Source organism: Erpetoichthys calabaricus, chromosome 1 (genome assembly GCF_900747795.2).
Source record: "Erpetoichthys calabaricus chromosome 1, fErpCal1.3, whole genome shotgun sequence".
In the NCBI taxonomy this organism is placed as follows: Eukaryota; Metazoa; Chordata; class Cladistia; order Polypteriformes; family Polypteridae; genus Erpetoichthys; species Erpetoichthys calabaricus.
Genome location: NC_041394.2, coordinates 22,486,470 through 22,512,165, shown reverse-complemented (window position 1 = coordinate 22,512,165; position 25,696 = coordinate 22,486,470). Strand labels below are relative to the sequence as shown.

General features: G+C 42.1%; 1 protein-coding gene across 1 annotated transcript in view; it reads right to left on the bottom strand.

The window, feature by feature from the left end:
• The window catches only part of LOC114647652 (protein jagged-1b), a 254,043-nt gene that overhangs the window by 137,661 nt on the left and 90,686 nt on the right, over positions 1 to 25,696 (bottom strand). Inside the window, exon 2 of the mRNA XM_051919226.1 lies at positions 9,495 to 9,803. Coding sequence (XP_051775186.1) covers positions 9,495 to 9,803 — 309 coding nt within the window. The remainder of the gene's footprint in view (positions 1 to 9,494; positions 9,804 to 25,696) is intronic.

The window sequence follows — 25,696 nt, the reverse complement described above, 5'->3', positions numbered from 1 at the left end:
AGTACATAGGTACACGTGTCTCAGAAAACACAAGAAATTATAAAAAATAATAATTCAAAGACAACAAACAGCAATAATATTCATAACTTTAAACTGATACATAACATAACCAAGTGTAGGCAAGCTATGAAGAAATCAAGGAGCGCACGCTAAGAACCCGAAAACAATAAAAGACGAACCTATCAAACTGTCTGAAAGACCAGAACTGTGAGAAGAACATTTGAAAGCCTGTCCCAAACTGATGAGGATTGCTGGATCAGTTCTTAAGATAAGAATTTATGGAAATAGAATTCACAAGTTTTGTGTATTTGCCTTTTTATATAGGGCAGAAAAATATTACGCCAAATTAACGTACATTTATGTTTTGTTTTCTTTGTTATTTCTTTGGGTCTGTGTAAGCCAGCATAAATCGGTCTTCTGTTATCCTCATGTTATGAATAACTGTATGGTTTTGTTTATTGCAAATATGGTTGACAATCACTATCTGAAGTACAAACATAGAACGTGAAGGTTATTTGTGTAAACTTTTGCTTGCTTTGGTTCATAAATTGACTTCTTCCTAGTCGTGGTGTCCGAGATGGGATGTGATGTATCTGTCAGACTTTCTAGAACTTTGATACTGGTTTTAGGAACTTAGTCCTCTTCTTCTTGAAAACTGGAACATTCACCTCTTTGATTTTTGAAATTTCAAAATTCTCCTTTTAACATATAAAGCCTTAAATAGCCAAGGTCCGGCTTACTTATCTGAATTTTTCATGACTTACAAACCAGAGCGCACATTAAGATCTCAAGATGCCGGTCTGCTTATGATTCCAACGATTAATAAAATAACAGTGGGAGGTCGAGCTTTTAGTTACAGGGCCCCTAAACTGTGGAGTGGTCTGCCTGCTACTATAAGTGATGCCCCTTCGGTCTCAGCTTTTAAATCCTAGCTGAAGACTCACTACTTCAGTTTAGCACACCCTGACTAGAGCTGCTGATTAACTGAGCAGACTGCATCTCTGTTGTTGGTCATTAGCACTAAAACATAAGTAACATGATAGTTCTAATTTGTTGCTAACCCTCACCTGTTCTGTTTCTCTTCTTGGTACTCAAATGTGGCACTTGGTGCCACGGCCCACCTGTCAAGTTGTTTTGCCTGTCTAGGGTAAAGTCATCTCTGATGGAGGATCACAGGAATCGTGGGAAAGAGGGGTCCTGTCATTGGATTGACTGACTCAGCTGTGGAATGGCCAATAGGGGGAGGCATCTTGATGGCTGAGGTCTCCAGGACTCTGAACAAATCCAAATCCTATTCTGTGATATCATCAACTGTTGAATTCTGCTCTGTTCTTGTAATATTTTTATTTTGCGATTATAATGTATTGAGGATTTGTTCTGTTCTGTGTATTGTATTGTATTTACCCCCATTTTTTGACACCCACTGCATGTCCAACCTACATAGAAAAGGGGTCTCTCTTTGAACTGCCTTTCTGAGGTTTATTCCATTTTTTTTTCCTACAAGGGTTTTTTGGGAGTTTTTCCTTGTCTTCTTAGAGAGTCAGGGCTGGGCCTGTTAAAGCCCATTGTGGCACTTCTTATGTGATATTGGGTGTGATGGATGGCCGGCAGCTCATCCCGGCCGACACATCCAGGCCGATAGATGGCATCTTCCCTGCAGCATGGAGGTGCCCCGGATTCCCTCAGGGCACCATGAGAGATGGAGTTCGACTTCACAGCCCTGCTGGGTGGCGTGGGTGCCATCATGTGACATTGCAGGGAAACACAGGGATTTTTATTTTCACTATAGCCCGGACGTACTCCCAAGTCACGGGGATGGAAGAACAGAAGTACTTCCAGGCAGAAGAAAAATATAAGTCTTCATCTGACCCGGAAGTGCTATTGAATCACATGGACTGAAGGACAGGAGTACTTCCGAGTCAAGGACTATATAAGGAACTATGTGAGACCCAGCAAGCTGAGCTGGAGTTTGGAGGGAGTGTGACGGAGTTGCTGGGAGAGTAGGATTTATTTATTGTATAATTGATTTGTTTATTATGGTGATTGTGGTGCTTGGGAGCACAATATCAAAGAAAGAAGAAGTTAAAGAATTCCTGGTGTTTTTACTTGGTGTCTCGGACGTTTGTCTAGTGGGTTTGAGGAGCGACAGCGCCGTCTAGTGTCACATGGGCTACATAAAAATAAATTGTATTGTATTGTATTGTATTTCGGTACTCAAATGTGGCACTTGGTTCCACGGCCCACCTGCCAAGTTGTTTTACCTGCCTAAGGTAAAGTCATCCCTGATGGAGGATCGCAGGAATCGTGAAAAAGAGGGGTCCTTTCATCGGATTGGCTGGCCCAACACTGTTTCAGCTGTGGAATGGCCAAATGGGGGAGGCAGGTTGATGGATGAGGTCTCCAGGAGTCTAAAATTATCCAAATCTTATTTATGAGATATCATCTACTGTTAAATTCTGCTCCATACTTCTAAAAATTTTTATTTTTTATTTTTCATTGAGGATTTGTTCTTTGTTTGATATTTAAAATAAAATGTTACTTAGGTCTTGATGAGTCTGATATTCTCTTAAGTGTCTGCCACATTGAAAAGATAGATTGTAATTCAGATTGTGGATCGCGATTTCGTGTTAAAAGGCTCATGATATGATTTTTTGGAAAGATCGCTTACCCCTAATTTGGCTAATCTTGTTTTCAAATTTATGTAGGATTCATTAACAATTTGGCGAGCTACTTGGAAAGGGGATGTGAGCGACGTGTTGGAGACCCCTGCTTTAGAGCAAAGGTATATTCTAAGCTATTAATAATATTATCTTTTAACACGGCACTCTTCTTGTTGAGCAGTGTTGTACACTGAACTTCTTTTGTTTGTTTTATAGTAATTTCTTCACACCACTTCACTTCCATTGAAAGGTGTGATACATTAGAATATCAGAACATTAGAACAATCCAGATGAGAACAGGCCATTCAGCCCAACAAAGTTCAACAGTCCTATCCACTTAACTCTTCTAAAAAACATCAAGTCGAGTTCTGAAGGTCCCTAAAGTCCTCCTGTCTACCACACTACTTGGTCACTTATTCCATGTGTCTGTGGTTTGCTGTGTGAAGAAAACTTCCAAATATTTGTGTTAAATTTACCCTTTAAAAGTTTCTTGATGAACTCATTTTATAGTCACAGTCTCGATCCACTGTACTAATTCCCTTCATACTTTTGAACACTTCAGTCAGGTCTCCTCTTAATCTTCTTTTGTTTAAACTGTAAAGGCTCAGCTCTTTTAATCTTTCCTCATAACTCATCCCCTGTAGCCCTGAATCAGCCTCGTCGCTCTTCTCTGGACCTTCTCTAGTGCTGCTATGTCCTATTTTTGTAGCCTGAAGACCCAAACCTGCACACAGGACTCCAGATGAGGCCTCACCAGTGTGTTATAAAGCTTGAGCAGAACCTCCTGGGACTTGTACTTGTACTGCGCTATATAAGCTGACATTCTGTTAGTCTTCTTAACTCTACCAATCAATTCATCCTTAGTTGTTTCATGTCCATACGGCTCTGAACTATCTCTGTCATACCTTTGCTGCCACATAGTTCTTTCCTCACCTATCTCATGCCACAGCCTTAGCTCTGATATTTCTTCTCCACCATCTGACCCTTTCCTCAGTCGCTTGGCATGCATGCTCCTCTGCCATAGCATTAGCGTTTCTTTATAGCCGTCTTGCATATTCTTCTTGTTGTTCATTACCCCCCTCTCAGCAAATGGATTGAGCATTTGGTGTGTGACGAGCATTTCCTCATGTCAGGAGTTTCGTGCTGTTTCAACACACCTCTCCACTCTCCTCAGTCCTAATTGTCTTATTTGGCTCCTTTTCCTGTTCCACCAGGTCAGCCCTACTTTACCTCCTCCTTTTGGTGCTCTCACTTTGTCAGTTCACAGACCCTACATTGTACAAGGACACGCACACACACACACACACACACACACACACACACACACACACACACACACACACACACACACAGACACACATTTGGTGTTTTACATATCATTAGATTTACACGCAAGGACAAACAGCTGATAATCTGCCCTATTCCTATAAATTAAGGGCATCTGGACATTCAAAATCATCATCACCACCACTGATTCAGCATCTATTTTCTATGTTTCGCCATGTTAGTTATTTACCACCATTTTTTTCCCTTCACACTCTGAACTTGTGAATTCACCAGGTGATGAGACCTATTCATTTCATGCCACATTTTCTTCAGCCTCCCTCTTGGCCTCATCCCCTTCACTTCCACCTTTGTGCTCCACATGCCCAAAAACACTGTTAGTCTGTTTCTTCTTAAGTAAACACCAGTCACCTCTACACCAAATGACTCCTGCAGCCTCTGATTACTGGTCCTCTTGTGTGTCATAAAAGAAGACTAAAGGAAGGTGACATTCGAAAAAGCACCTGACTTTAAAATCTTATGTTCCGATTAGACCTCAATGATGAGATACACAGATAAAAGTTGGGCCATCGCATGGAATAAAGCCGTCTGAGGCAAAGGGTCTTTTTACCACCCATTAATCATCAATCAAACACCCCTAAGATGTGTCCTTACTAGGACCTGAGACAATATACTTACAGTACATCCAGAAAGTATTCCAAGCACATCACTTTTTCCACATTTTGTTATGTTACAGCCTTATTCCAAAATGGATTAAATTCATTTTTTTCGTCAGAATTCTACACACAACACCCCATAATGACAACGTGAAAAAAAGTTTACTTGAGGTTTTGGCAAATTTATTAAAAATAAAAAAACTGAGAAATCCCATGTACACCACCATGCTTCACTGTAGGGATGGTATTGGCCTGGTGATGAGCGGTGCCAGGTTTCCTCCAAACGTGACGCCTGGCTTTCACACCAAAGAGTTCAATCTTTGTCTCATCAGACCAGAGAATTTTCTTTCTCATGGTCTGAGAGTCCTTCAGGTGCCATTTGGCAAACTCCAGGCGGGCTGCCATGTGCCTTTTACTAAGGAGTGGCTTCCGTCTGGCCACACTACCATACAGGCCTGATTGGTGGATTGCTGCAGAGATGGTTGTCCTTCTGGAAGGTTCTCCTCTCTCCACAGAGGACCTCTGGAGCTCTGACAGAGTGACCATCGGGTTCTTGGTCACCTCCCTGACTAAGGCCCTTCTCCCCCGATCGCTCAGTTTAGATGGCCGGCCAGCTCTAGAAATTAAGCTGCAGAAACATCTCAAGGATGATCAGGGGAAACAGGATGCACCTGAGCTCAGTTTTGAGCTTCATGGCAAAGGCTGTGAATACTTATGTACATGTGCTTTCTCCATTTTTTTATTTTTAACAAATTTGTAAAAATCTCAAGTAAACTTTTTTCATGTTGTCATTATGGGGTGTTGTGTGTAGAATTCTGAGGAAAAAAATGAATTTAATCCATTTTGGAATAAGGCTGTAACATAACAAAATGTGGAAAAAGTGATGCGCTGTGAATACTTTCCGGATGCACTGTAATTCACATTTATTACATACCAGTAATGGTACATTGCCCGATAACGTGCAGTGAATACACTTGACTTGAGTATTCCTAGTTTTCCTCCTCTTTCTCTGTACGTTTACCATTCGTTTGCTCAGAAGTTGATGCTCTTGCTGTTTCCAGAGCAGCTCTTCTTTTCTCCACCCTAGCGGCCCGCTTCTTCTCTTCTTTTGTCGGCATCTTTACGCGTTAAAACTGATTAAGTCAGTATTTGTGTTGCAATTACTTAGTACGTTTTTCTTAATTTTTCGCTTAAGCTGGCACTCAAGTCTTCAATCTGCCTCAAGAACGATTTAAGATATGAAGATGTAGGGGAAGTGATGGTGAAGGTGGTAGGGAATGAGAACAGCTCCCGTACGCATGTGCCGCATGGCTGGCCGCTGCCGAGAGCTGATTCTACAATAAAATAAATTAAAAATGAAAAGGAATAACCTTGGAGGTCAATCATCAACCCAAAATCGGATAGTAGACGTCATGTAGTATATGTGCACCAGATTTCAGGTCAATAGTTCAAACGGTTTGTGAGCTACAGGTGATTTAAAATCCTGGACAGCCACAGTAGCATATTATATAAGAAGATTACTCTAACAGGCTTCATGATGCAGTGCATTCTCTGAACAACCGACAAAAAAATAAAGAAATATTTTACTTTTGGAAAAGTATAAAACAATGAAAGAAAATTAATTTGAAAACAATAAAATACAAAATAGGCATTAAAAACAATTCAGACGTTTAATGTTAATGTGAAACTGAATGCAAAAGAAAACTGAGCTGGAGTGATGGCTCTGTGGCTAACAGTCTGCACTGCTGTCTGGAGGGTTGCTGGTTCAAATCCTGTTACTGCCAGAAGGGATCCTACTCCATTGGGCTCTTGAGTAAGTCCCTTAACTGAAAACTCCTCAAAAGGTGTTGTACAATGGCTGACCCTACATTCTGATTCATACACAAAGGTCATGTGAAAAGATAATTTCCCCTCGGGGATTAACAAAGTATACAAATGAAATATATAAATAGAAAAAAAAATCACCCTGCACACTTGTTTAAACATTTCAGCATGCTGAACGGCAGTGCCAACTGATAAGACTTTAAAAGACATTGGTCGCGACTGACACCTCAAGCAGATTCCAGAAACTAACAAAATTTGAATAAATGGCCTAATTTGGAAATACACAATGTGATATGCATGTGAACCGTCCTGTCATAAACGTTGGGGGGCAGAAGACAAAAAGTATAGGCTTCAATATGTAGATAATAATCCAATAATAATAATAAAAATAATACAACTCAAACTGGCATAGAATAGGAGATACCGACATGGCAAAGTGAAATTAAACAGGACTGCAACTGTAGACTTCAAATGCATTGCTAAAGAAGGAATTAATTAAGTATAAGTATAGTCAATGTCAGATATAAGTCAAATTTTGGCGTAGTCGGTAGGATTTTGGGATAACCAAGTCTTGCATCCCATGTGAGAATATAGTTGTTGTTTAGAGATTAATTACTAAATTGGTTACAGAGAGGAGACTGACACTTTCTTGACCATAGGATCAGCAAGACGAGGGGGATGCCCTAACAGAAAGGACGTCATGGCAGAAGTTAATAAATGACTCTGTTGTATCAGCCTCCATGTGTCTAGGTTATTCTTGGGGACCAAGATATGTGCTCTGTAAGGTGTCCTTGTGTGCCTTGAAAGGTACCTATAATAAAATAAATTATTATTATTATTATTATTATTATCCTTTAGGTGTTGGCATACAGGGACATGCGTGTGGTATTCATTCCAAAGCTAGCAAATTTACTCGCAGTGTTCTAGCGAACATGTCAGTTTAGAGGGCAAAAGTAGACCAACTCATAGTAAATTTGAGAAACGATATCAGATTACGAACATAGACCCGGAAATGTCCAAACCCATGTTGAAATCAGCCATGTTCCAAAGAAGTGGTAGGAACAAGCAGGGGGGGACTAATAAAACGAGCCCAAATGTCTTGTCCTATTGGCCTACAAAGAGAAATGGACACCTGCTGTTCAGGTGACAGAAGAGGAAAAGAATAAAAGTAAACCTTCCCTCCTGCATGTTTTGATTTTTAACAGTCTCATAAATGTAAATGAGAGGGCTATAGTGAGGATTTGGGACACTCTGCTCAGGTCTACTGTATGAAATAAAGCGTTGTATATATAATTATACATACTTTTTATACTATTCTTAAGCTCACTTCTTCTTCTTCTTCTTCTTCTTTCGGCTGCTCTCGTTAGGGATTACCACAGCGGATCATCTTTTTCCATGAACTTCCTCTACATCTTGTTTTGTCACACCCGTCACCTGCATGTTCTCTCTCACCACATCCATAAACCTTCTCTTAGGCCATGCTCTTTTCCTCTTGCCTGGCAGCTCTATCCTTAGCATCCTTCTCCCAATATACCCAGCATCTCTCCTCTCCAAATGTCCAAACCAACGCAATCTCACTTCTCTGACTTTGAGTCTCAACCTGAGCTGACCCTCTAATGTCCTCCATTTCTAATCCTGTCCATCCTCGTCACATTCTTAAACTCTCTTAATCTACTTAAATGTAGTTTCAAATACATTCTGAGCTCTCACTTGCCATGATTGCTCATGGAGATTGGAGTCCACCTGTGGCAAACTAAACTGATTGGACATTATTAAGAAAGGAACATATGTACCTGTATATACTGTATAACATCCTAAAAGTCACACTGCATATCAAGCAAACAAAACCCAAGCCACGAAGTCCTAGAAATTGTCCATAGACCTCTGTGGTCAGATTGTGGTAAGGTATAGATCAGGACAAGGGGATAGGAAGTGTGGCGTAGTGGTTAAAACTTTGGACTTCAAACCCTGAGGCTGTAAATTTTAATCCCACTACTGACACTGTGTGACCACAAACAAGTCACTTGACTTGCCTCTGCTCCAATTGGAAAACCAAAAGCAATGGAACCAATTGTATCATAAAGGTAGTAAGTCATCGTGGAGAAAGGCGCCAACCCAATAAGTAAATGTAAAACAATTTCTAAAGCTTTGAATGTTCCCAGAAGCCCAGTGGCCTTAATCTTTGTGAAATGGAAGACATGTAGAACCACCAGGATTCTAGAGTTGGCCGTCAGTTCGGAGTAATTGGGTAAGAAGGTCCTTAGTAAGGGAGGTGAGTAAGAACCCAATAGTCACTCTAACAGAGCTTCAGAAGTCCTCTACTGAGATGGGAGAACCTGTCAGAAGGACAACCGCCAAAGCAACACTCTATGAATCAGGTATTTATGACAGAGTGGCTGGATGGAAGCTACTTTTGAGTAAAAGACATTTAAACACTCCTGCCCTACCACGGTGACTTTTTTATTTGAAGACATGCCTCTCTCCCTCATTCATTGGTCAAGAGTTATGTCTTCAATTCAAAAACTGACTCCCATGATGCTTTAGGTTTACTGTTTATGATGTGTGGTGATAATCTGGAAGTGTATATGTAATACTTTAGAAAAAAAGCAAGTGTTTTGAATATACAACTGGATAACTGCAATGTGGACCGGGTGATGCGAGTAACATCAGATGTTTTTCACATAAGTTGCCATTGTACAGCATTGGTCACTATTGGCAGGTATTATATCAGAATATTTTTTTCTCAATTCTGCGTGAAACAATGAGATCCAATTTTATTTCGACCATCATTACAAACTACCTAGGGTAAGTAACATATAAAAAATATAATTTTTGGTTGGAGTATATAAAATGAGGTTCAGTTACAATCAGTTTGGCTCATGCTCTACACACACACACAGTATAAGGTGCACAAATCGGAGGGTCCATTGCGATGTTGGCAGCAGCCTGCATACACAAATGTGAGAAACCTCTGTGCATTTGTGGGACCCCCACCTCATCCTCGGGAAACACAACAATGTCAAACGTTCCGACATAAAAAATAAACACAAGACTTCCAAGGTGGGCTCACCGGCCAAGCATGCTGAAAGGGAATCTCAATCCTCGCACTGCGCTCATCATTGTGTTGGTGACTTGAGGAGAAATGGCTGCCTCTGATGACAGGTGTAGCTCCTGTTCCAAAAATGCAGGGTCCTGACAGAGAGACACGCTTCTGATATTCCTTGAGACACAATCGGAAGAAGGTGTCACACGGATGTCCCTTGTTACAGTGGCTTCCAGGTGCCACCCGGGCATCACAGCAATCCTTATACCAAAGGAGTCCATTTGAGTGTTGAAGCTGCTTGATCTGCAGTTCAAAAGTTCCAGCAGCTAGAAGAACCTTCACAAAAGAAAAGACAAAAGGGGAAGATGGGTGAGGTCAGGAGAGAATTTAACTGGAAAGCAAAATGAAATTAAATGAATTACAACAAGGTAAAAGTATGTCTTTCATGACACGGCCAGCACCATCTGACATTAGACATTATCATTAGAACGCCTACGCACTTCTAAGTCATTACTTCATTACATTTTTTGAAACATGTCTGGCATGCGGGCTGGCGTGACACAAAGTGCTTCTGCCTTGCAGCACCAGCGATACCTACAGTGACGCTGGCTTTGTAGCCCCCACCCAGTACATAATCACAGTGTGCCGCCAATTCGAGAAGTTATCCTGGAGGGCAAGCGTTCCATCTGTTTCTGAGATGGCTTTCTTATTGATAACTCCTGGCATGGCATGGCATATGGGGGATGGGTCACCAACTCCAAATTACCTTTCCTTTTGTTAAGTGCCAAAATGTTTTTTTTTTTTTGCCTTTTCTTGAGACTTGTCTGTGCTGGAATATAAAATTAGGGTCTCAGAAAAAAAATCAAGTTTGGGCATAAAAAGAATCGAATCATAAAGGGCTCTGTATAGTAGAACAAAGGAGGACGATGAGTGGCGTAGGTGTGGTGTGAGGGACCTTCATGCCAGAACTGTGAAGAGGCCTGTACAGTTTGTGAAAAAGGTTAAATAATTGACAAAGGTCTACATTATTTACAGTACCTTTCATTTTCTGCATTTTTCAACAAATAATCCAAACATGCTGGAGATCTGGGTTTGTTGAACCGTCAGCGGAATTCACGTTGCACTTGAACAATGGACTCACATTTCGCAAACTGCAGCATGCAAAATTATTTCTCTTGTGGTAGTGTCTCCATTTTACCATAAACGAGAAACAGCACTCGGTGGCATTCACTGGGACTTTTAGGTGGGACTTTTCCAATGATGTGTGAAATGTGTTTCTGTCATATATATATATATATATATATATATATATATATATATATATATATATATATATATATATATATACAGTATATATGTATGTATATACAGTAATATATGTATATATATGCAGTAATCCCTCCTCCATCGCGGGGGTTGCGTTCCAGAGCCACCCGCGAAATAAGAAAATCCGCGAAGTAGAAACCATATGTTTATATGGTTATTTTTATATTGTCATGCTTGGGTCACAGATTTGCGCAGAAACACAGGAAGTTGTAGAGAGACAGGAATGTTATTCAAACACTGCAAACAAACATTTGTCTCTTTTTCAAAAGTTTAAACTGTGCTCCATGACAAGACAGAGATGACAGTTCTGTCTCACAATTAAAAGAGTGCAAACATATCTTCCTCTTCAAAGGAGTGCGCTTCAGGAGCACAGGCTGTCAGAAACAGAGAGGAAAGCAAACAAATCAATAGGGCTGTTTGGCTTTTAAGTATGCGAAGCACCGCGGCACAAAGCTGTTGAAGGCGGCAGCTCACACCCCCTCCGTCAGGAGCAGAGAAAGAGAGAGAGAGAGAAAGAGAGAGACAGAGAAAAACAAAACAGTGAAAAATCAATACGTGCCCTTTGAACTTTTAAGTATGTGAAGCACCGTGCAGCATGTCGCTTCACGAAGCAGCTGCTCACAGAAGGTAGCAACGTGAAGATAATCTTTCAGCATTTTTAGACGAGCGTCCGTATGGTCTAGGTGTGCGAACAGCCCCCCTGCTCAATCCCCCTACGTCAGGATCAGAGAAAGTCAGCGCAAGAGAGACAGAGAAAAGTAAGTTGGGTAGCTTCTCAGCCATCTGCCAATAGCGTCCCTTGTATGAAATCAACTGGGCAAACCAACTGAGGAAGCATGTACCAGAAATTAAAAGGCCCATTGTCCTCAGAAATCCGCGAACCAGCAAAAAATCTGCGATATATATTTAAATATGCTTACATATAAAATCCGCGATAGGGTGAAGCTGCGAAAGGCGAAGCGCGATATAGCGAGGGATCACTGTATATATATATATATATATTGTCACGCACACGCGATTAGGGAGCCGTGGAACGATCCAAAAGGTAACGCGACATCATATGCCAGACGGGAATGGCGGGGTACTAACCTCTCTCTCTTTATTTCTACAGAAAGAAAGACGCACCGCCGCCATGAATCCTCCTGAACACTGCACAACAACACGCCACTTCTGCCTTCCCTCTGTCTCACCCCGATGACGTCAGCAGTCCCAGCATCCATCTTGGGTCCTTCCCAGCAGTCCTGTCACCCATTTCCGGTCCTGCTACATAAATGTTCCCCCCATCTGCCATGATGGCAGACGGTGTTATGAAACTGTTGTATTTTTGCAATTATTTTTTCAGCACTTTCCTACAGTATACTTGGCCGGAAAACCCCAAACCTTTATGTGCATTTGTGCTTTCTTTACTACATATATATATATATATATATATATTATATATATACTAGCAATGTCCTGCGGTGGGTTGGCACCCTGCCCAGGATTGGTTCCTGCCTTGTGCCCTGTGTTGGCTGGGATTGGCTCCAGCAGACCCCCGTGACCCTGTGTTTGAATACAGCGGGTTGGATAATGGATGGGTGGATGGATGGATATACTAGCAAAATACCCGCGCTTCACAGCAGAGAAATACTGTGTTAAAGAAATTATGAAAAAGAAAAGGAAACATTTTAAAAATAACGTAACATGATTGTCACTGTAATTGTCATAGGCTTTATTTTATTTTAATGATTGTGAGACCAGCTATGTTATATGGGTTGGAGACGGTGGCACTGACCAGAAAGCAGGAGACAGAGCTGGAGGTGGCAGAGTTAAAGATGCTAAGATTTGCATTGGGTGTGACGAGGATGGACAGGATTAGAAATGAGGACATTAGAGGGTCAGCTCAGGTTGGACGGTTGGGACACAAAGTCAGAGAGGCGAAATTGCATTGGTTTGGACATGTGCAGAGGAGAGATGCTGGGTATATTGGGAGAAGGATGTTAAGGATAGAGCTGCCAGGGAAGAGGAAAAGAGGAAGGCCTAAGAGAAGGTTTATGGATGAGAAGAGAGAGGACATGCAGGTGATGGGTGTAACAGAACAAGATGCAGAGGACAGGAAGATTTGGAAGAAGACGATCCGCTGTGGCAACCCCTAACAGGAGCACCCGAAAGAAGAAGAAGAAAAAATAGTTTAATTTATGTCTGTAAATGTTGTGTATGAGAAATGCACATTTTTAGGATGTAAGGATCTCTTTGTAAACGATGTTTGCAGAACTGCCCTCGGGCTGTAAATTGACCAAGCTGTCTGCTGAGCTCACTCTTGAGCATGCAACGTACAGTTGAGAAGAAATCTTGTGTCAAGTCAATGCCGACCTTTTTTAGAGTCTGGCCCTGTGACTTATTTATTGTCATAGTGAAGCAGACCCTTACTGGAAATTGGAGGCGTTTGAATTGGAATGGGAGGTCAGAGGTTATGAGAGGGATGCGAGGAATAAATCCAGTTTCCCCTGAGCCAGTTCCAGTGAAGACAGTTGCCTCACTGAAGTTCTTGTGCAGAGATTTAATCTGAAGCCTGGTGCCGTTACAAAGATTTGGTGGTTGTAAGTTTTGAAGTAACATAATTGGTGCGCCAACCTTCAAAAGCAGAGTATGCAAAGGCATGCCTGGAGGATTAAGAGTGTGAAGAAACTAAAGGAAAAGGCAGGAGTCACCAGCAGAAGTCACAATAATGTTGTCAATCCGCACCCTTTGAAGATTGGCGCCTGGTGCGGGTGCACAGTTCACACCACCCACTCTATGGCTCTGGGTCATCCATCCATCAATCGCTCTACCCAGCCATTCATCCATTCATCTTTCTAACAAACGTACCCAGGGCAGTATACAGTCATGGAAAAATTTGTTAGTACTCCTTCACGAAAAAAAAAGAGCCCACAAGTCTCTCTGAAATAACTTGAAACTGACAAAAGTCACTGGCATCCATCAGTACTGATTCTGTATTTAACAAAAAATCAGACTGCTTTAGAGTTTTGATTTAATAGAATATTTCAAGTAATAACACAAATGAAAATGACTTGGACAAAATGATGGGACCTTAAACTTAATATCTTGTTGCACAACCTTCAGAGTTTGTAAATCACTGCAAAATAGCAATTCCTGGAGCTCTCCGTGAGATGTCTGCACCTGTCCACAGGTAGTTTGGCCCACTTGTCCTGAACAAACTGCTCTGGCTGTGTCAGGTTTGAAGAGGGGTCTTCTACAGACTACATGTTCCAGTTCTTTCCATAGATGTTTGATTCAAATCAAGGCTCATAGAAGGCCACTTCAGAATAGTTCACTGTTTTGTTCTTGGGTGATTTTAGCTGTGTGTTTTGGGTCATTATACACTATATTGCCAAAAGAATTGGGATCCCCCCCTCCAAATCATTGAATTCAGGTGTCCCAATCACTTTCATGGTCACAGGTGTATAAACTCAAACCCCTCGGCATGCAGACTGCTGGCTTCTACTAACACTTATGAAAGAATGGGTCACTCTCCGGAGCTCAGTGAATTCAAGCCTAGTGTCGTGATAGGATGCCATCTGTGCAGTACGTCCATTCGTGAAATTTCCTCCCTACTAAATATTCCACAGTCACCTGTTAGTGGTATTATAACAAAATGGAAGCAACTGGGAACAACAGCAACACAGCCACAAAGTGGTAGGCCACATCAAATCACAGAGCGGGGACAGCGCATACTGAGGTGTGCAGAAGTTGGCAACTTTCTGCAGAGTGAATAGCTACAGACCTCCAAAAGCTCAAGAACAGTGCAGCGTAGAGAGAGAACTTCATGGAGTGGGTCTCCATGGCCGAGCAGCAGCAGCCAAGCCTCACATCACCAAGTGCAATGCAAAGCGTCGGATGCAGTGGTGTAAAGCCCACCACCACTGGACTCGAGAGCACTGGAGACGTGTCCTCTGGAGTCATGCAATCCGATGAACGAGTCCGGCCAGGAGAACAGAACTCGCCTGACTGCATTGTGTAAAGTTTGGTGGCGGGGGGATTATGGTGTGGAGTTGTTTTTCAGGGGTTGGTCTTGGCCTCTTAGTTCCAGTGAAAGGAACTCTTAATGCTTCAGCATACAAAGCCATTTTGGACAATTTCATGCTTCCAACTTTGTGGGAAGAGTTTGAGGATGGCAACATGACTGCACACCAGTGCACAAAGCAAGGTCTATAAAGAAATGGAGGAGCGAGTTTGGTGTGGAGGAACTTGACTGGCCTGCACAGAGAGAGTCCTGACCTCAACCTGATAGAACACCTTTGGGATGAATTAGAGTGGAGACTGCGAGTGAGCCAGGCCTTCTCGTTCAACCTCCCAAATTCTCTCCTGGTCACAAATCCCCATAAACACATTCACTCCTACACCGTGTGGAAAGCCTTCTCAGAAGAGATGAAGCTGTTAAAGCTGCAAAGGGTGGGCCAACTCCATGATAAAGCCTATGTATTAAGAATGGGATGTCCTTAACCTTCACATGTGTATAAAGGTAGATGTCCCAATACTTTTGGTAATATAATGTACTACTGGAGGATCCATGACCAGTAACTGAAACAGAGTTTTCTGGTACTGGCCACTCCAGAATGTCTTGATAGTCTTGAGATTTCATTGTTCCCTGCACAGACTTAATGCGCCCTGTGCCAGATGCAGTGAAGCAGCCCCATAACATCACTGAGCTGCCTCCATGTTTCACATTAGCTATGGTGGACTTTTCCTTGAAAGTTTCATTTTTTTTTTGTTTTTTATCCAAGAGCAGATGTGACTTGCCAAGAGCTCCAGTTTTGTCTCATCTGTCCAAAGGACATTCCCCCAGTAGCATTGTGGCTTGTCAATTTGAATTTTAGCAAATTCCAGTCTGGCTTTTTTATGTTTTCCTTTCAACAGTGAAATCCTCCTAGGTCTTCTTCCATTGAGTCCACTGTCACTCAAAAAGTGATTTATGGTGTGATCAGACACTAATGGACCTTGACCTTAGAGTTCATCCTCAGTCTTGTTGGAAGTTGTCCTTAACTTTTTGTCTAACCTTCTCACTATCCTTCTGACCATTCTGGAGTTGATTTTCCTCTTGCGGCCACATCCAGCGAGGTGGGCTATAGTCCCATGGCCCCTAAATCTTCATAGTGATATTTGTAACTGTTGTAACATGAACATCAAGCTGCTTGGAGATGGTCCTCTTTTAACATGCTTGTCTATCATTTTCTTTCTGCTCTCCTCAGACAACTCTCTCCTCTACTTTCTCTGGTCCATGTTCAGTGTGGGACACAGGATGACACCAAACAGCAGTGACGACTTTTCTCCATTTCATTAGGCTGAATGACTGACTGCACGATTGAAAATGGTGTGATACAAATTCAAAAAAACATCCATCCTTCCATTTTACAACCTGCTGAATCTGAACACAGAGTCACGGGGGTCTCCTGGAGCCAATCCCACCCAACACAGGGTGCAAGGCAGGAACCAATCCCAGGCAGGGTGCCAACCCACCGCAGAATTCAAGAAAACAGCAAGTTTGAAAAATCACTTTATCCAATTATTTATGATCTTTTCTAGGGGTGCCAACAAATGTGTCCAGGCCATTTTAGAATATCTTTGTAGAATAAGCAACACTTGATCTCTTGCCACACTCACTTTGTTATGCTCGATGATATATCAAAGGCATGCAGCTATACAGGGGACATCTGCTTTTCATTTCTTCATTTTAAAGGAGGCAGACAGTACTTTTTCAACAAATTTGTCCACGTCTGTCATTATCCCGTAGTATTAGGAAGGTGATTGGGCAGATCCAAGTAATTATAAGGCAGAGCGCTCAACATGCTTCACAGGTAAATTAATGGAAAGAATTTTTAAGGAAAAGATCGTTCAGCACACGTCTAGAAGAGGAGTTTTAGTGAATAGTCAGCATGAGGGAAGGTCGTGTTTTACTAACATGCTGGAATTCTAGAAGAAACCAACAAAGCCATGGAATCAGAGAGGTGGATATGATATTGTTTATCTTGATTTTTAGAAACCATGTGATAAATTCTCACATGGGAGACTAACAATAAAACTGAAAGAAGTGGAAGTTCAGGGTGTGGTGTGTAGATGGTTGCAAAATTGGCAAAAACATGGGAAGCAAAGCGTTACGGTGCAAGGAATCTTATTGGGATTAAGTGATGTTAAGAGTGGTAACCATCAGGGGTCAGTGCTGGGGCCGCTGGTATTTTTAACAAACATGAATGATCTGGACAAGAATATAAAGAACAAGCTGGTTACGTCTGCAGACGATAGAAATCTATTTAGAATGGCAGATAATCTACTGTAGAATCAGACAGACTAGGACCACATGAGCTTGAGTTGAAGATATTTTATGAGAATAGATGTAAGGCATCAGAAATCAAAATGTTAGATTTGAATACTCAATGAACTTAGGAGAAAGGCCTAGGAGTTATTGTGGACTCTTCACTACCTACGTCCGGACAGTGTTCAGAAGCCATTTAGAAGACTAACAGAACATTTAGATTATCCAGCACGATGTGCTTGCATTTATTTCTAGTAAGCCTGACTACTGCAATGTGTTACTCACTGGCTGCTAAAATCGTTTTTTATGCAGCTTTCAATTAATTAGAAATGCTACTGCAACATTTATTACACAAACCAGAAAATATGAACGCATAACTCCAGTTTTCAAGTCTTTGCACTGACTCCTGGTTAAGTTTAGGGCAGATTTCAAAATCCTCCTTTAAACATATAAAGCCTTAAATGGCAGAGGTCCAGCTTAGTTATCTGAATGTATTATTACTTACAAACCACAGCGCACATTAAGATCTCAGCATGCTGGCCTGTTTAAGATTCCAAGGATTAATAAAATAACAGTGGAGGGTAAGGTTTTTACATAGTGAGCCCCGAAGCTGTGCAGTGGTCGACCTGCTAATATAAGTGATATCCTTCAGTTTCAGCTTTTAAAAGCTTGGCTGTGTGATGGATTGCCGGCTCCATATTCCGGCCCTCACCCCCAGGCCGCCAGAAGGAGCTAACCCGACAGCATGGACGTGCCCCGAATTCCAGCAGGGCCTCATGGACTATGTAGTTTTTATACACAGCCGTGCTGGATACCTTCGGGACCACTGGGAGTCACTGTCGGGAGACCCGTGGACTCATATGTGCCCTATAACCTGGAAGTACGTCCTGGTCATGTGAACAGGATAGATGACGTACTTCCAGGTTGAAGAAAAGGACTTCTACCCTGACCCAGAAAGAATAAGGACTTGTGGGAATGGAACAGGAACACCTCTGGGTCAGGGGGTATAAAAGACTCTGGGAAAGCCCAGTACACTGAGCTGAGCTGGGAGGTAGGGTGGCTAAGTGTCTGGGAGCGGAGGAGAGAGTATTGTGTTTGGTTTATTGAGTATATGAGTAGTGTGGAGTGGAGGGTGCTTTGTGCACATAATTATTGTATAATAAAAGAGTCTTGGACTTTTACCTGGTGTTTGAAGTGGTACCTGAGGGTTAAAGAGGTGGATCGATACCTCTACTGCTACAGCTGAAATCTTACAACTTCAGTCTGGAATACCCTGACTAGAGCTGCTGGTTAGCTGTACACACTGCATCTCTATTTGCCAGCCATTTATACAGAACTTTAAGTATCACAATATTTTTAAACCACTACTGTTTCTCTTCTCGATATCTGGATGTGGAACTAGGTGCAACTTCTCAACTACCAGGCTGTTCGAATGCATATGGAAAAATCATATATACTAATAAAGGGCAAAGCCCTCACTGACTGACTCATCACTAATTCTCCAACTTCCCGTGTAGGTGGAAGGCTGAAATTTGGCAGGCTCAATCCTTACAGCTTACTTACAAAAGTTAGGCAGGTTTCATTTCGAAATTCTACGTGTAATGGTCATAACTGGAACCTCTTTTTTGTCCATATACTGTAATGGAGGAGGCGGAGTCGCGTATCGCGTCATCACGCCTCCTACGTAATCACGTGAACTGAAAACAAGGAAGAGCCCCAAATAGTGCTGAAGAAAACATTCATTACACAATTGAGAAGGCACAAGAGAGCGGCTCACGTGAACTGACTGAATGCAGCACGAGTGATCACTTCAATACTGCGGAAACACAGCACGGTGTAAACCGTAAGTTTAAATTAACTTTATAGAAACGCTCCCGCTGCCGTTTGCAATACCATATTCGCAACATACAAGTTTAATGAGAAGACACGAGGTATAAACGAGACTTTGGATCACTTTGTAACGGACTTAAAATTGCTGTAGCGAGAAACTTTTAAGTGCCGGGTCTTAGCTAACATTAAATAAAGCCGTGGATATCGCAATATCACACTAGAGAGCGGCTCACGTGAACTGAATGAATGCAGCACGAGTGATTACTTCGATGAATCAAACCTGTTCACAAAACACATTACACAATTGATAATTGATACCCGAAGCGCGGATATTTTGCTATATGTAGATATGTATATATATGTTTACATAACCTCTTTAACACACTACTTCTCCTCTGCGAAGCGCGGGTATTTTGATAGTCTTGGATAAAGGAGCATTGGAGTCATCGGATAGAAAGATTCTCTCATCATATTAAATGGCCAGCATCAACTCTACTATAGAAAATCCAGGAGTTGGTAGGCGGCCAGTTGGCTGAGGTCTCCAGGAATGTGACTTTTTGACTTTGTCTTGTACGATTTTAATTTCCTCCTCTGTCAAATGGCGATTAAATGACGGACATACATGTGTCACACATATGTGCATGGGAGACATTTTACGGGCTAAGATAAATGTGTTTCTCCACCGGACAGGGAGATGGCGCTGTGCGTTAACGCTTTCTCTTCTTTCCCTCTGCTGATCATCAGAAGAACCCACCTCATAAAAACACCATTTCTGCCTCTGGTCCTTCAATACCTGCCTACTACAAATGTCACTTCCACAGCCCGTCCCTCAGACCCTGTTTCTCTGTAATGCCACTTCCAACTCCGGTTCCTCAGAATCTGTCACCCTATGTCATTATTTCCACCTCCAAACCCACCTCTTCCTGTCAGTCAGCCATACATCGGCCATCTTTCCCAAGGTACCTCAGTTCTTTGTTGGACTCATGTCTGTAAAGACCTGTTGTTGTTGTTTCTTCGCCTTTTCATTAACCAACTATCAAGCATACTCTAAACCTTTTTCTGTCTCCTCTTATCAATTTTACAACAGATATTGTATTATATTGTATTTTTTCCATTTATGTTTAGTTAGTTCTACCTTGGGTGGCACAGTGGGTAGCGCTGCTGCCTCGCAGTTAGGAGACCCGGGTTCGCTTCCCGGGTCCTCCCTGCGTGGAGTTTGCATGTTCTCCCCGTGTCTGCGTGGGTTTCCTCCCACAGTCCAAAGACATGCAGGTTAGGTGCATTGGCGATTCTAAATTGTCCCTAAGGTGTGCTTGGTGTGTGGGTGTGTGTGTGTGTGCCCTGCGGTTGGCTGGCGCCCTGCGCAGGATTTGTTCCTGCCTTGCACCCTGTGCTGGCTGGGATTGGCTCCAGCAGACCCCTGTGGCCCTGTGTTAGGATATAGCGGGTTGGGGAATGACTAACTGACTATGATGATGCAGGTTCAGCTAGATGATCTCATCTGCTGTTCGGGAGCCCTTGAACCCTACACCGTCGATAATGTTACGGAGATGAGCTAGACAGTGAGGCAACAATAGCAAGGGGATGGTACAAATGTGCAAAGTGCTTTATTAAACAAAAACAACAAAACAAAGTCCACAAAGTGCAGTGCCTCCTAAAAAGTCTTCATTAAATAAATAAATAATCCATCATAAAATGAAAGTGACAGGTTTAAAGCAACAATAGAACAATCTTTTAAAACCGAAGTTAAAACGTTGCTGGAAGCAGTCTTATTAAAAACAATAACGAGCCCAGTGCTTCTTTTACACTAGCGTATCACCTGCTTCTCCCATGCGGGCCCTGCAACAGGCGAGATACTCTCACTGCAGCTGTCTGTCTTTCCTTTCTAAACAGGTCTGGAGGCCTCCCGATCCTGGCTTCGGTCACGCTCTCATCCCAGGCCTGAGACCTGGAGTCCTTGATGATCAGGACGCTCACACAAAGGACTTCACCACCAAGCCTCCCGACTCCCACTGCCGTCCCGGCCTTACGTGGACAGTCTCTCTTCTTCATTGGTCATTCCCGCTACATGCTCACTCAGTGGGAGCGACCATTATTACAACTCCCGGGTGTCCTGACTAGTTCTACCTTGTTGTCTGTGTGGTTAAATAAATCTAGATTTATATGTACCAGTTCTGTATTTAGTAATTCTTATAATCTGTACTTGTATTTTAAATGAGAATTGTTCACAGCATTTCTCGCCTGCACTCAGTGAAGAGTTTCCTACAAAAAACAAGTACAGTAATCCCTCGCTATATCGTGCTTCGACTTTCGCGGCTTCACTCTATCGCGGATTTTATATGTAAGCATATCTAAATATATAATGCAGATTTTTCGCTGCTTCGCGGGTTTCTGCGGACAATGGGTCTTTTTACTTCTGGTACTTGCTTCCTCAGTTGGTTTGCCCTGTTGATTTCATACAAGAGATGCTATTGGCGGATGGCTGAGAAGCTACCCAATCAGAGCACGCAGTTAAATTCCTGTGTGCTGCTGATTGGCTCAGTGACGGAGTGCTGCATTAATCAGGAAGTCTCATCTCACTCATTCAGCATTAACGTGCTCCTGCTACTGCTTCAGAGGCCGTGTCCAAGAGCCAACAGAAGATGCAAATAATTGCAGAAAAGGTAAAAGTTTTGGATATGTTGAAGGAAGGGAACAGCTACACTGCTGCAGGACACCATTACAGCATCAATGAGTCCACGATTCTTTTTATTTAAAAAGGAGGAAAAGCATATAAGATCTACGGCCGCAGTGTCCTTTAACCAGGGTGCAAAACGAGTTGCAAGTGGACGTGATAAGGCAGTAGTCTGGATGGAATCTGCTTTAGGGATTTGGATTGAAGAGTGATGGAAGAAGAACAACGGCGGTGCTACACAGTCACCTGAAGAGGCTCCTTTAGAAGAGCTGTAACGCTATCCTTTGTTGTGCAGTAAAATTAAACTCATCGTTATCGGACAAGTCGTCGTGTCATTGTTGGTGAGTAACCATAATTAATTATCTATGTACAGTACTTATTACATGTACATAGTTTAGTGTCACTGTACACACATTTTACTGTATACAATTTTTCTTGCATTGTACGTATTTATTGCTGGTGACCTGTCTGTCGTAATGGCTGTAACATATGTGATATCGGAGACGCTCGATATCTTTAAAATAATATTTAGGTTTTACTGTATGTAAACTGTGTTTACATACATAATTTCGACAAATCTTACCTAATATCTAAGAGAATACAAAGGGTTTATGCTGTATAATTGTGCGGGAAATGTTTATAATAGTGTGCGAGAGTTTATAAGGGCTTAAAATATATAAAAAGAACCATATGAACATATGGTTTCTACTTCGCGGACTTTCACCTTTCGCGGGGGGTTCTGGAACGCAACCCCCGCGATGGAGGAGGGATTACTGTAGTGTTGTATTGTATGTGTGGAGTAAAAGTCCAAGGAGGCAATGCTGAAGCTTTATAACACACTGGTGAGGCCTCATCTGTACTACTGGGTGCAGTTTTGCACAAGAAGAATATGCAAGGCGGATATAAAGAAACGCTAATGCTATGGTAGAGGAGCATGCAAGCCAAGTGACTGAGGAAAGGGTCAGATGGTGGAGAAGAAATATCAGAGCTATGGCTGTGGCCTGAGATAGGTGAGGAAAGAACTATGTGTCAGCAAAGGTATGACAGAGATAGTTCAGAGCTGCATGGACATGAAATGACTAAGGATGAATTGATTGGTAGAGTTAAGAAGACTAACAGAATGTCAGCTTATATAGCGCAGTACAAGTACAAGTCCCAGGAGGTTCTGCTCAAGCTTTATAACACACTGGTGATGCCTCATCTGGAATCCTGGGTGTAGTTTGGGTCTCCAGGCCACAAAAAGGACATAACAGCACTAGAGAAGGTCCAGAGAAGAGCGACGAGGCTGATTCCAGGGCTACAGGGGATGAGTTATGAGGAAAGATTTAAAGAGCTGAGCCTTTACATTTTAAGGAAAAGGAGATTAAGAGGAGACCTGATTGAATTCATTTAATTATGAAAGGAATTAGTAAAGTGGATTCAGGCTGTTGCTTTAAAATGTGTACATAATTGTAGACATAGCTGTTTGTCACAAATGTTAGAAAGTTTTTCTTCACGCAGAGAGCCTGTGACACATTAACACATTTCCAAGTAGTGTGGTAGAGAGTAGAATATTAAAGCATCTTTAGATCTTGATTTGAAATTGTTTTGAAGAAATTAGAATTGTGTCAAGCATGTGCGTCAGAGGATCTCCTCACAGGCTTGATCGATGTATGTAATAACCCTCCAGGGCAAGAGGGGGCGCTGTCACTAACATTCTCTTCTCCTCTCCCCGCAGCACCAAGAGACCACTCAGTGAGGGCACTTAGCTCCACCCCTTTCAGTTCATCTGCTGCCCAGAAGGACGCGTCGTTTACAACCAGAGCAACCGCACGATGAAGCCCCTGTGAACGGCCCTTATTTCTGAGGCAGAGAGCCCAATGTACTTGTGTAGAATACGCCTAAGCGTTAGCAACATAACACCAAGGTGGTTCTTTTGTTGGACTTTTTTTTTTTTTTTTGGTCGACTAAACAGGACAATGCCGGTTGGCATCACAACTTTTATCCTTCTGCAACCTGTCATTCCTGCACTCGGCCTCAATGGATAGGATTGACAGGCTTTGTTGGACTGAATGGCCTGTTCTTGTCAAAACGTTTTTAATGTTCTAATGCACTCAGTGCTGCTGGGTCAGGCCCCCTTTCCTCAGACCGTCCCACAGAGTAGGTGGTTTCAAAAAAATGGATGGAAAGATAAATAAGAAAGTGAGGGTGTCATATGTTGGGCTGGCATCCCAAACAGGCCACCTGGTTAGTGTTTCATACTCCATAAACTGATAATGCATTTCAGCCACAGATTTTTTAATGACTGCTTTCTACATTATTTTGATAACAAAAAGTAACTTTCTACCTCCTTATTGAAGTTACACTGACCACATCTCAAATAAAATCCATTAAGTCCATTACTTAAACCAAATCTGAATAAAAACTCAGGAGCCAATATTGGATTTGTAGTTTTTATCTTCTATCAATCACGACTAATGCCTGCCCAGACACAGATCAAATTATCCACGGAGAAATTGTGCTCCATTTTGTCTTGTTAAACAAGTTTAGCCTTCCTGATCTCCATTCTAATCCCTCCGTGTCATTGTGATTTCTTCACTTCAGCGTAAATCGCTTTTTGTTTGATGACGGCAGGGCTTGCTGTTAGGATGCAACGTAATGCTTTTAAATGAAATAAGCGTAACTTAACAAAACGTTCATCCATATTTGTGTCTGATTAAAAAAGAAAACAAACGTATCCTTATATTGAAGGAATCTAAAGTGGAGGTCTGCAAAGATGGTCCTGGTGGGTCGTAGACGCTGTAGGTTTTCTGTTCCAACCCAATTGCTGAATTAAAAAACAATGCTTGCCAATAGCAGGTCTTATTTCATTTCAAGGCTGGGTGGTCTTTTCATTCTGCCGTGTCAGGTCATTCTCATATCGAGTATTCTTAGGATATCATCCAACATTTGTAACCTGAAGCGGTTCAGTAATTCTCCATCCTTCACTTTTTTTTTGTGTTATCAGTTTCCTTCTAATTATTTTATTATAAACCAGACTAGACAAAGAGCCCGTTTCGACAACGTAAGATGAAACGGGCACGAGTGGAATAGTATAATATATAAAAAGTATAAGAACCACAAACCTGATATAGGTGTATTGAATGAATGCGTAATTAGGCCTTGAGCTGTAGTCGAAATCGCCTTTCAAGCCTCTAGAGCTTTAATCGAAGTCGCCTTTCTCTTTGAATTTTTGCGGCCGTATATCCGCCGCCTGCCACGATATCGGTCTCGTAAGTTTTTCGGGCAGCTGTGCATTCGGCGACTGAGTATTCGGCTTCGGACATGCGCAGAAGGCGACGTGCGCAGAAGGCGACTGCGCATTCGGCTTTGGACGGACGTGAGTGAGTGAGAGAGTGAGTGAGGAGACTGGCGAATTATGTATTAAGATAGTGAATGATGAATATACACAGGGGGACATGGAAACAAGTAAGATGGAGAACTGCTAGTTCCTTTGTCATGTGCATCTATACTAATAAAAGGCAAAGCCCTCACTGACTGACTCATCACTAATTCTCCAACTTCCCGTGTAGGTAGAAGGCTGAAATTTGGCAGGCTCATTCCTTACAGCTTACTTACAAAAATTAGGCAGGTTTCATTTCGAAATTCTACGTGTAATGGTCATAACTGGAACCTGTTTTTGTCCATATACTCTAATGGAGGAGGTGGAGTCACGTATCGCATCATCACGCCTCCTACGTAATCACGTGAACTAAAAACAAGGAAGAGATTTACAGCAAGAGTCAAACGCGGGAACGAAGGTAAATGACGTTCATTTTTGAGTGTCTTTTAATACTGTGTAAGCATACATATTAACACATGTGCAATTAAACGTGTGCATTTACGGGGTGATTTCTCAGGCTTAAAAGCTCACCTTTTATTAAAGAGGTAAATGCAAACTGTTTTCATTCTGAAGGGCACAAACCACATTAGATTTCATGCTCAAGAGTAAACTCAGCACACAGCTTGGTCATATTACAACCGGTTCATTTTCCTCAGTTTAAAAAGGTTTACTTTTCTTCTTAATAAAATTTTTAAAGCAGTACTTCGCCTCTGCGAAGCGCGGGTATTTTGATATATATCAAAATATAT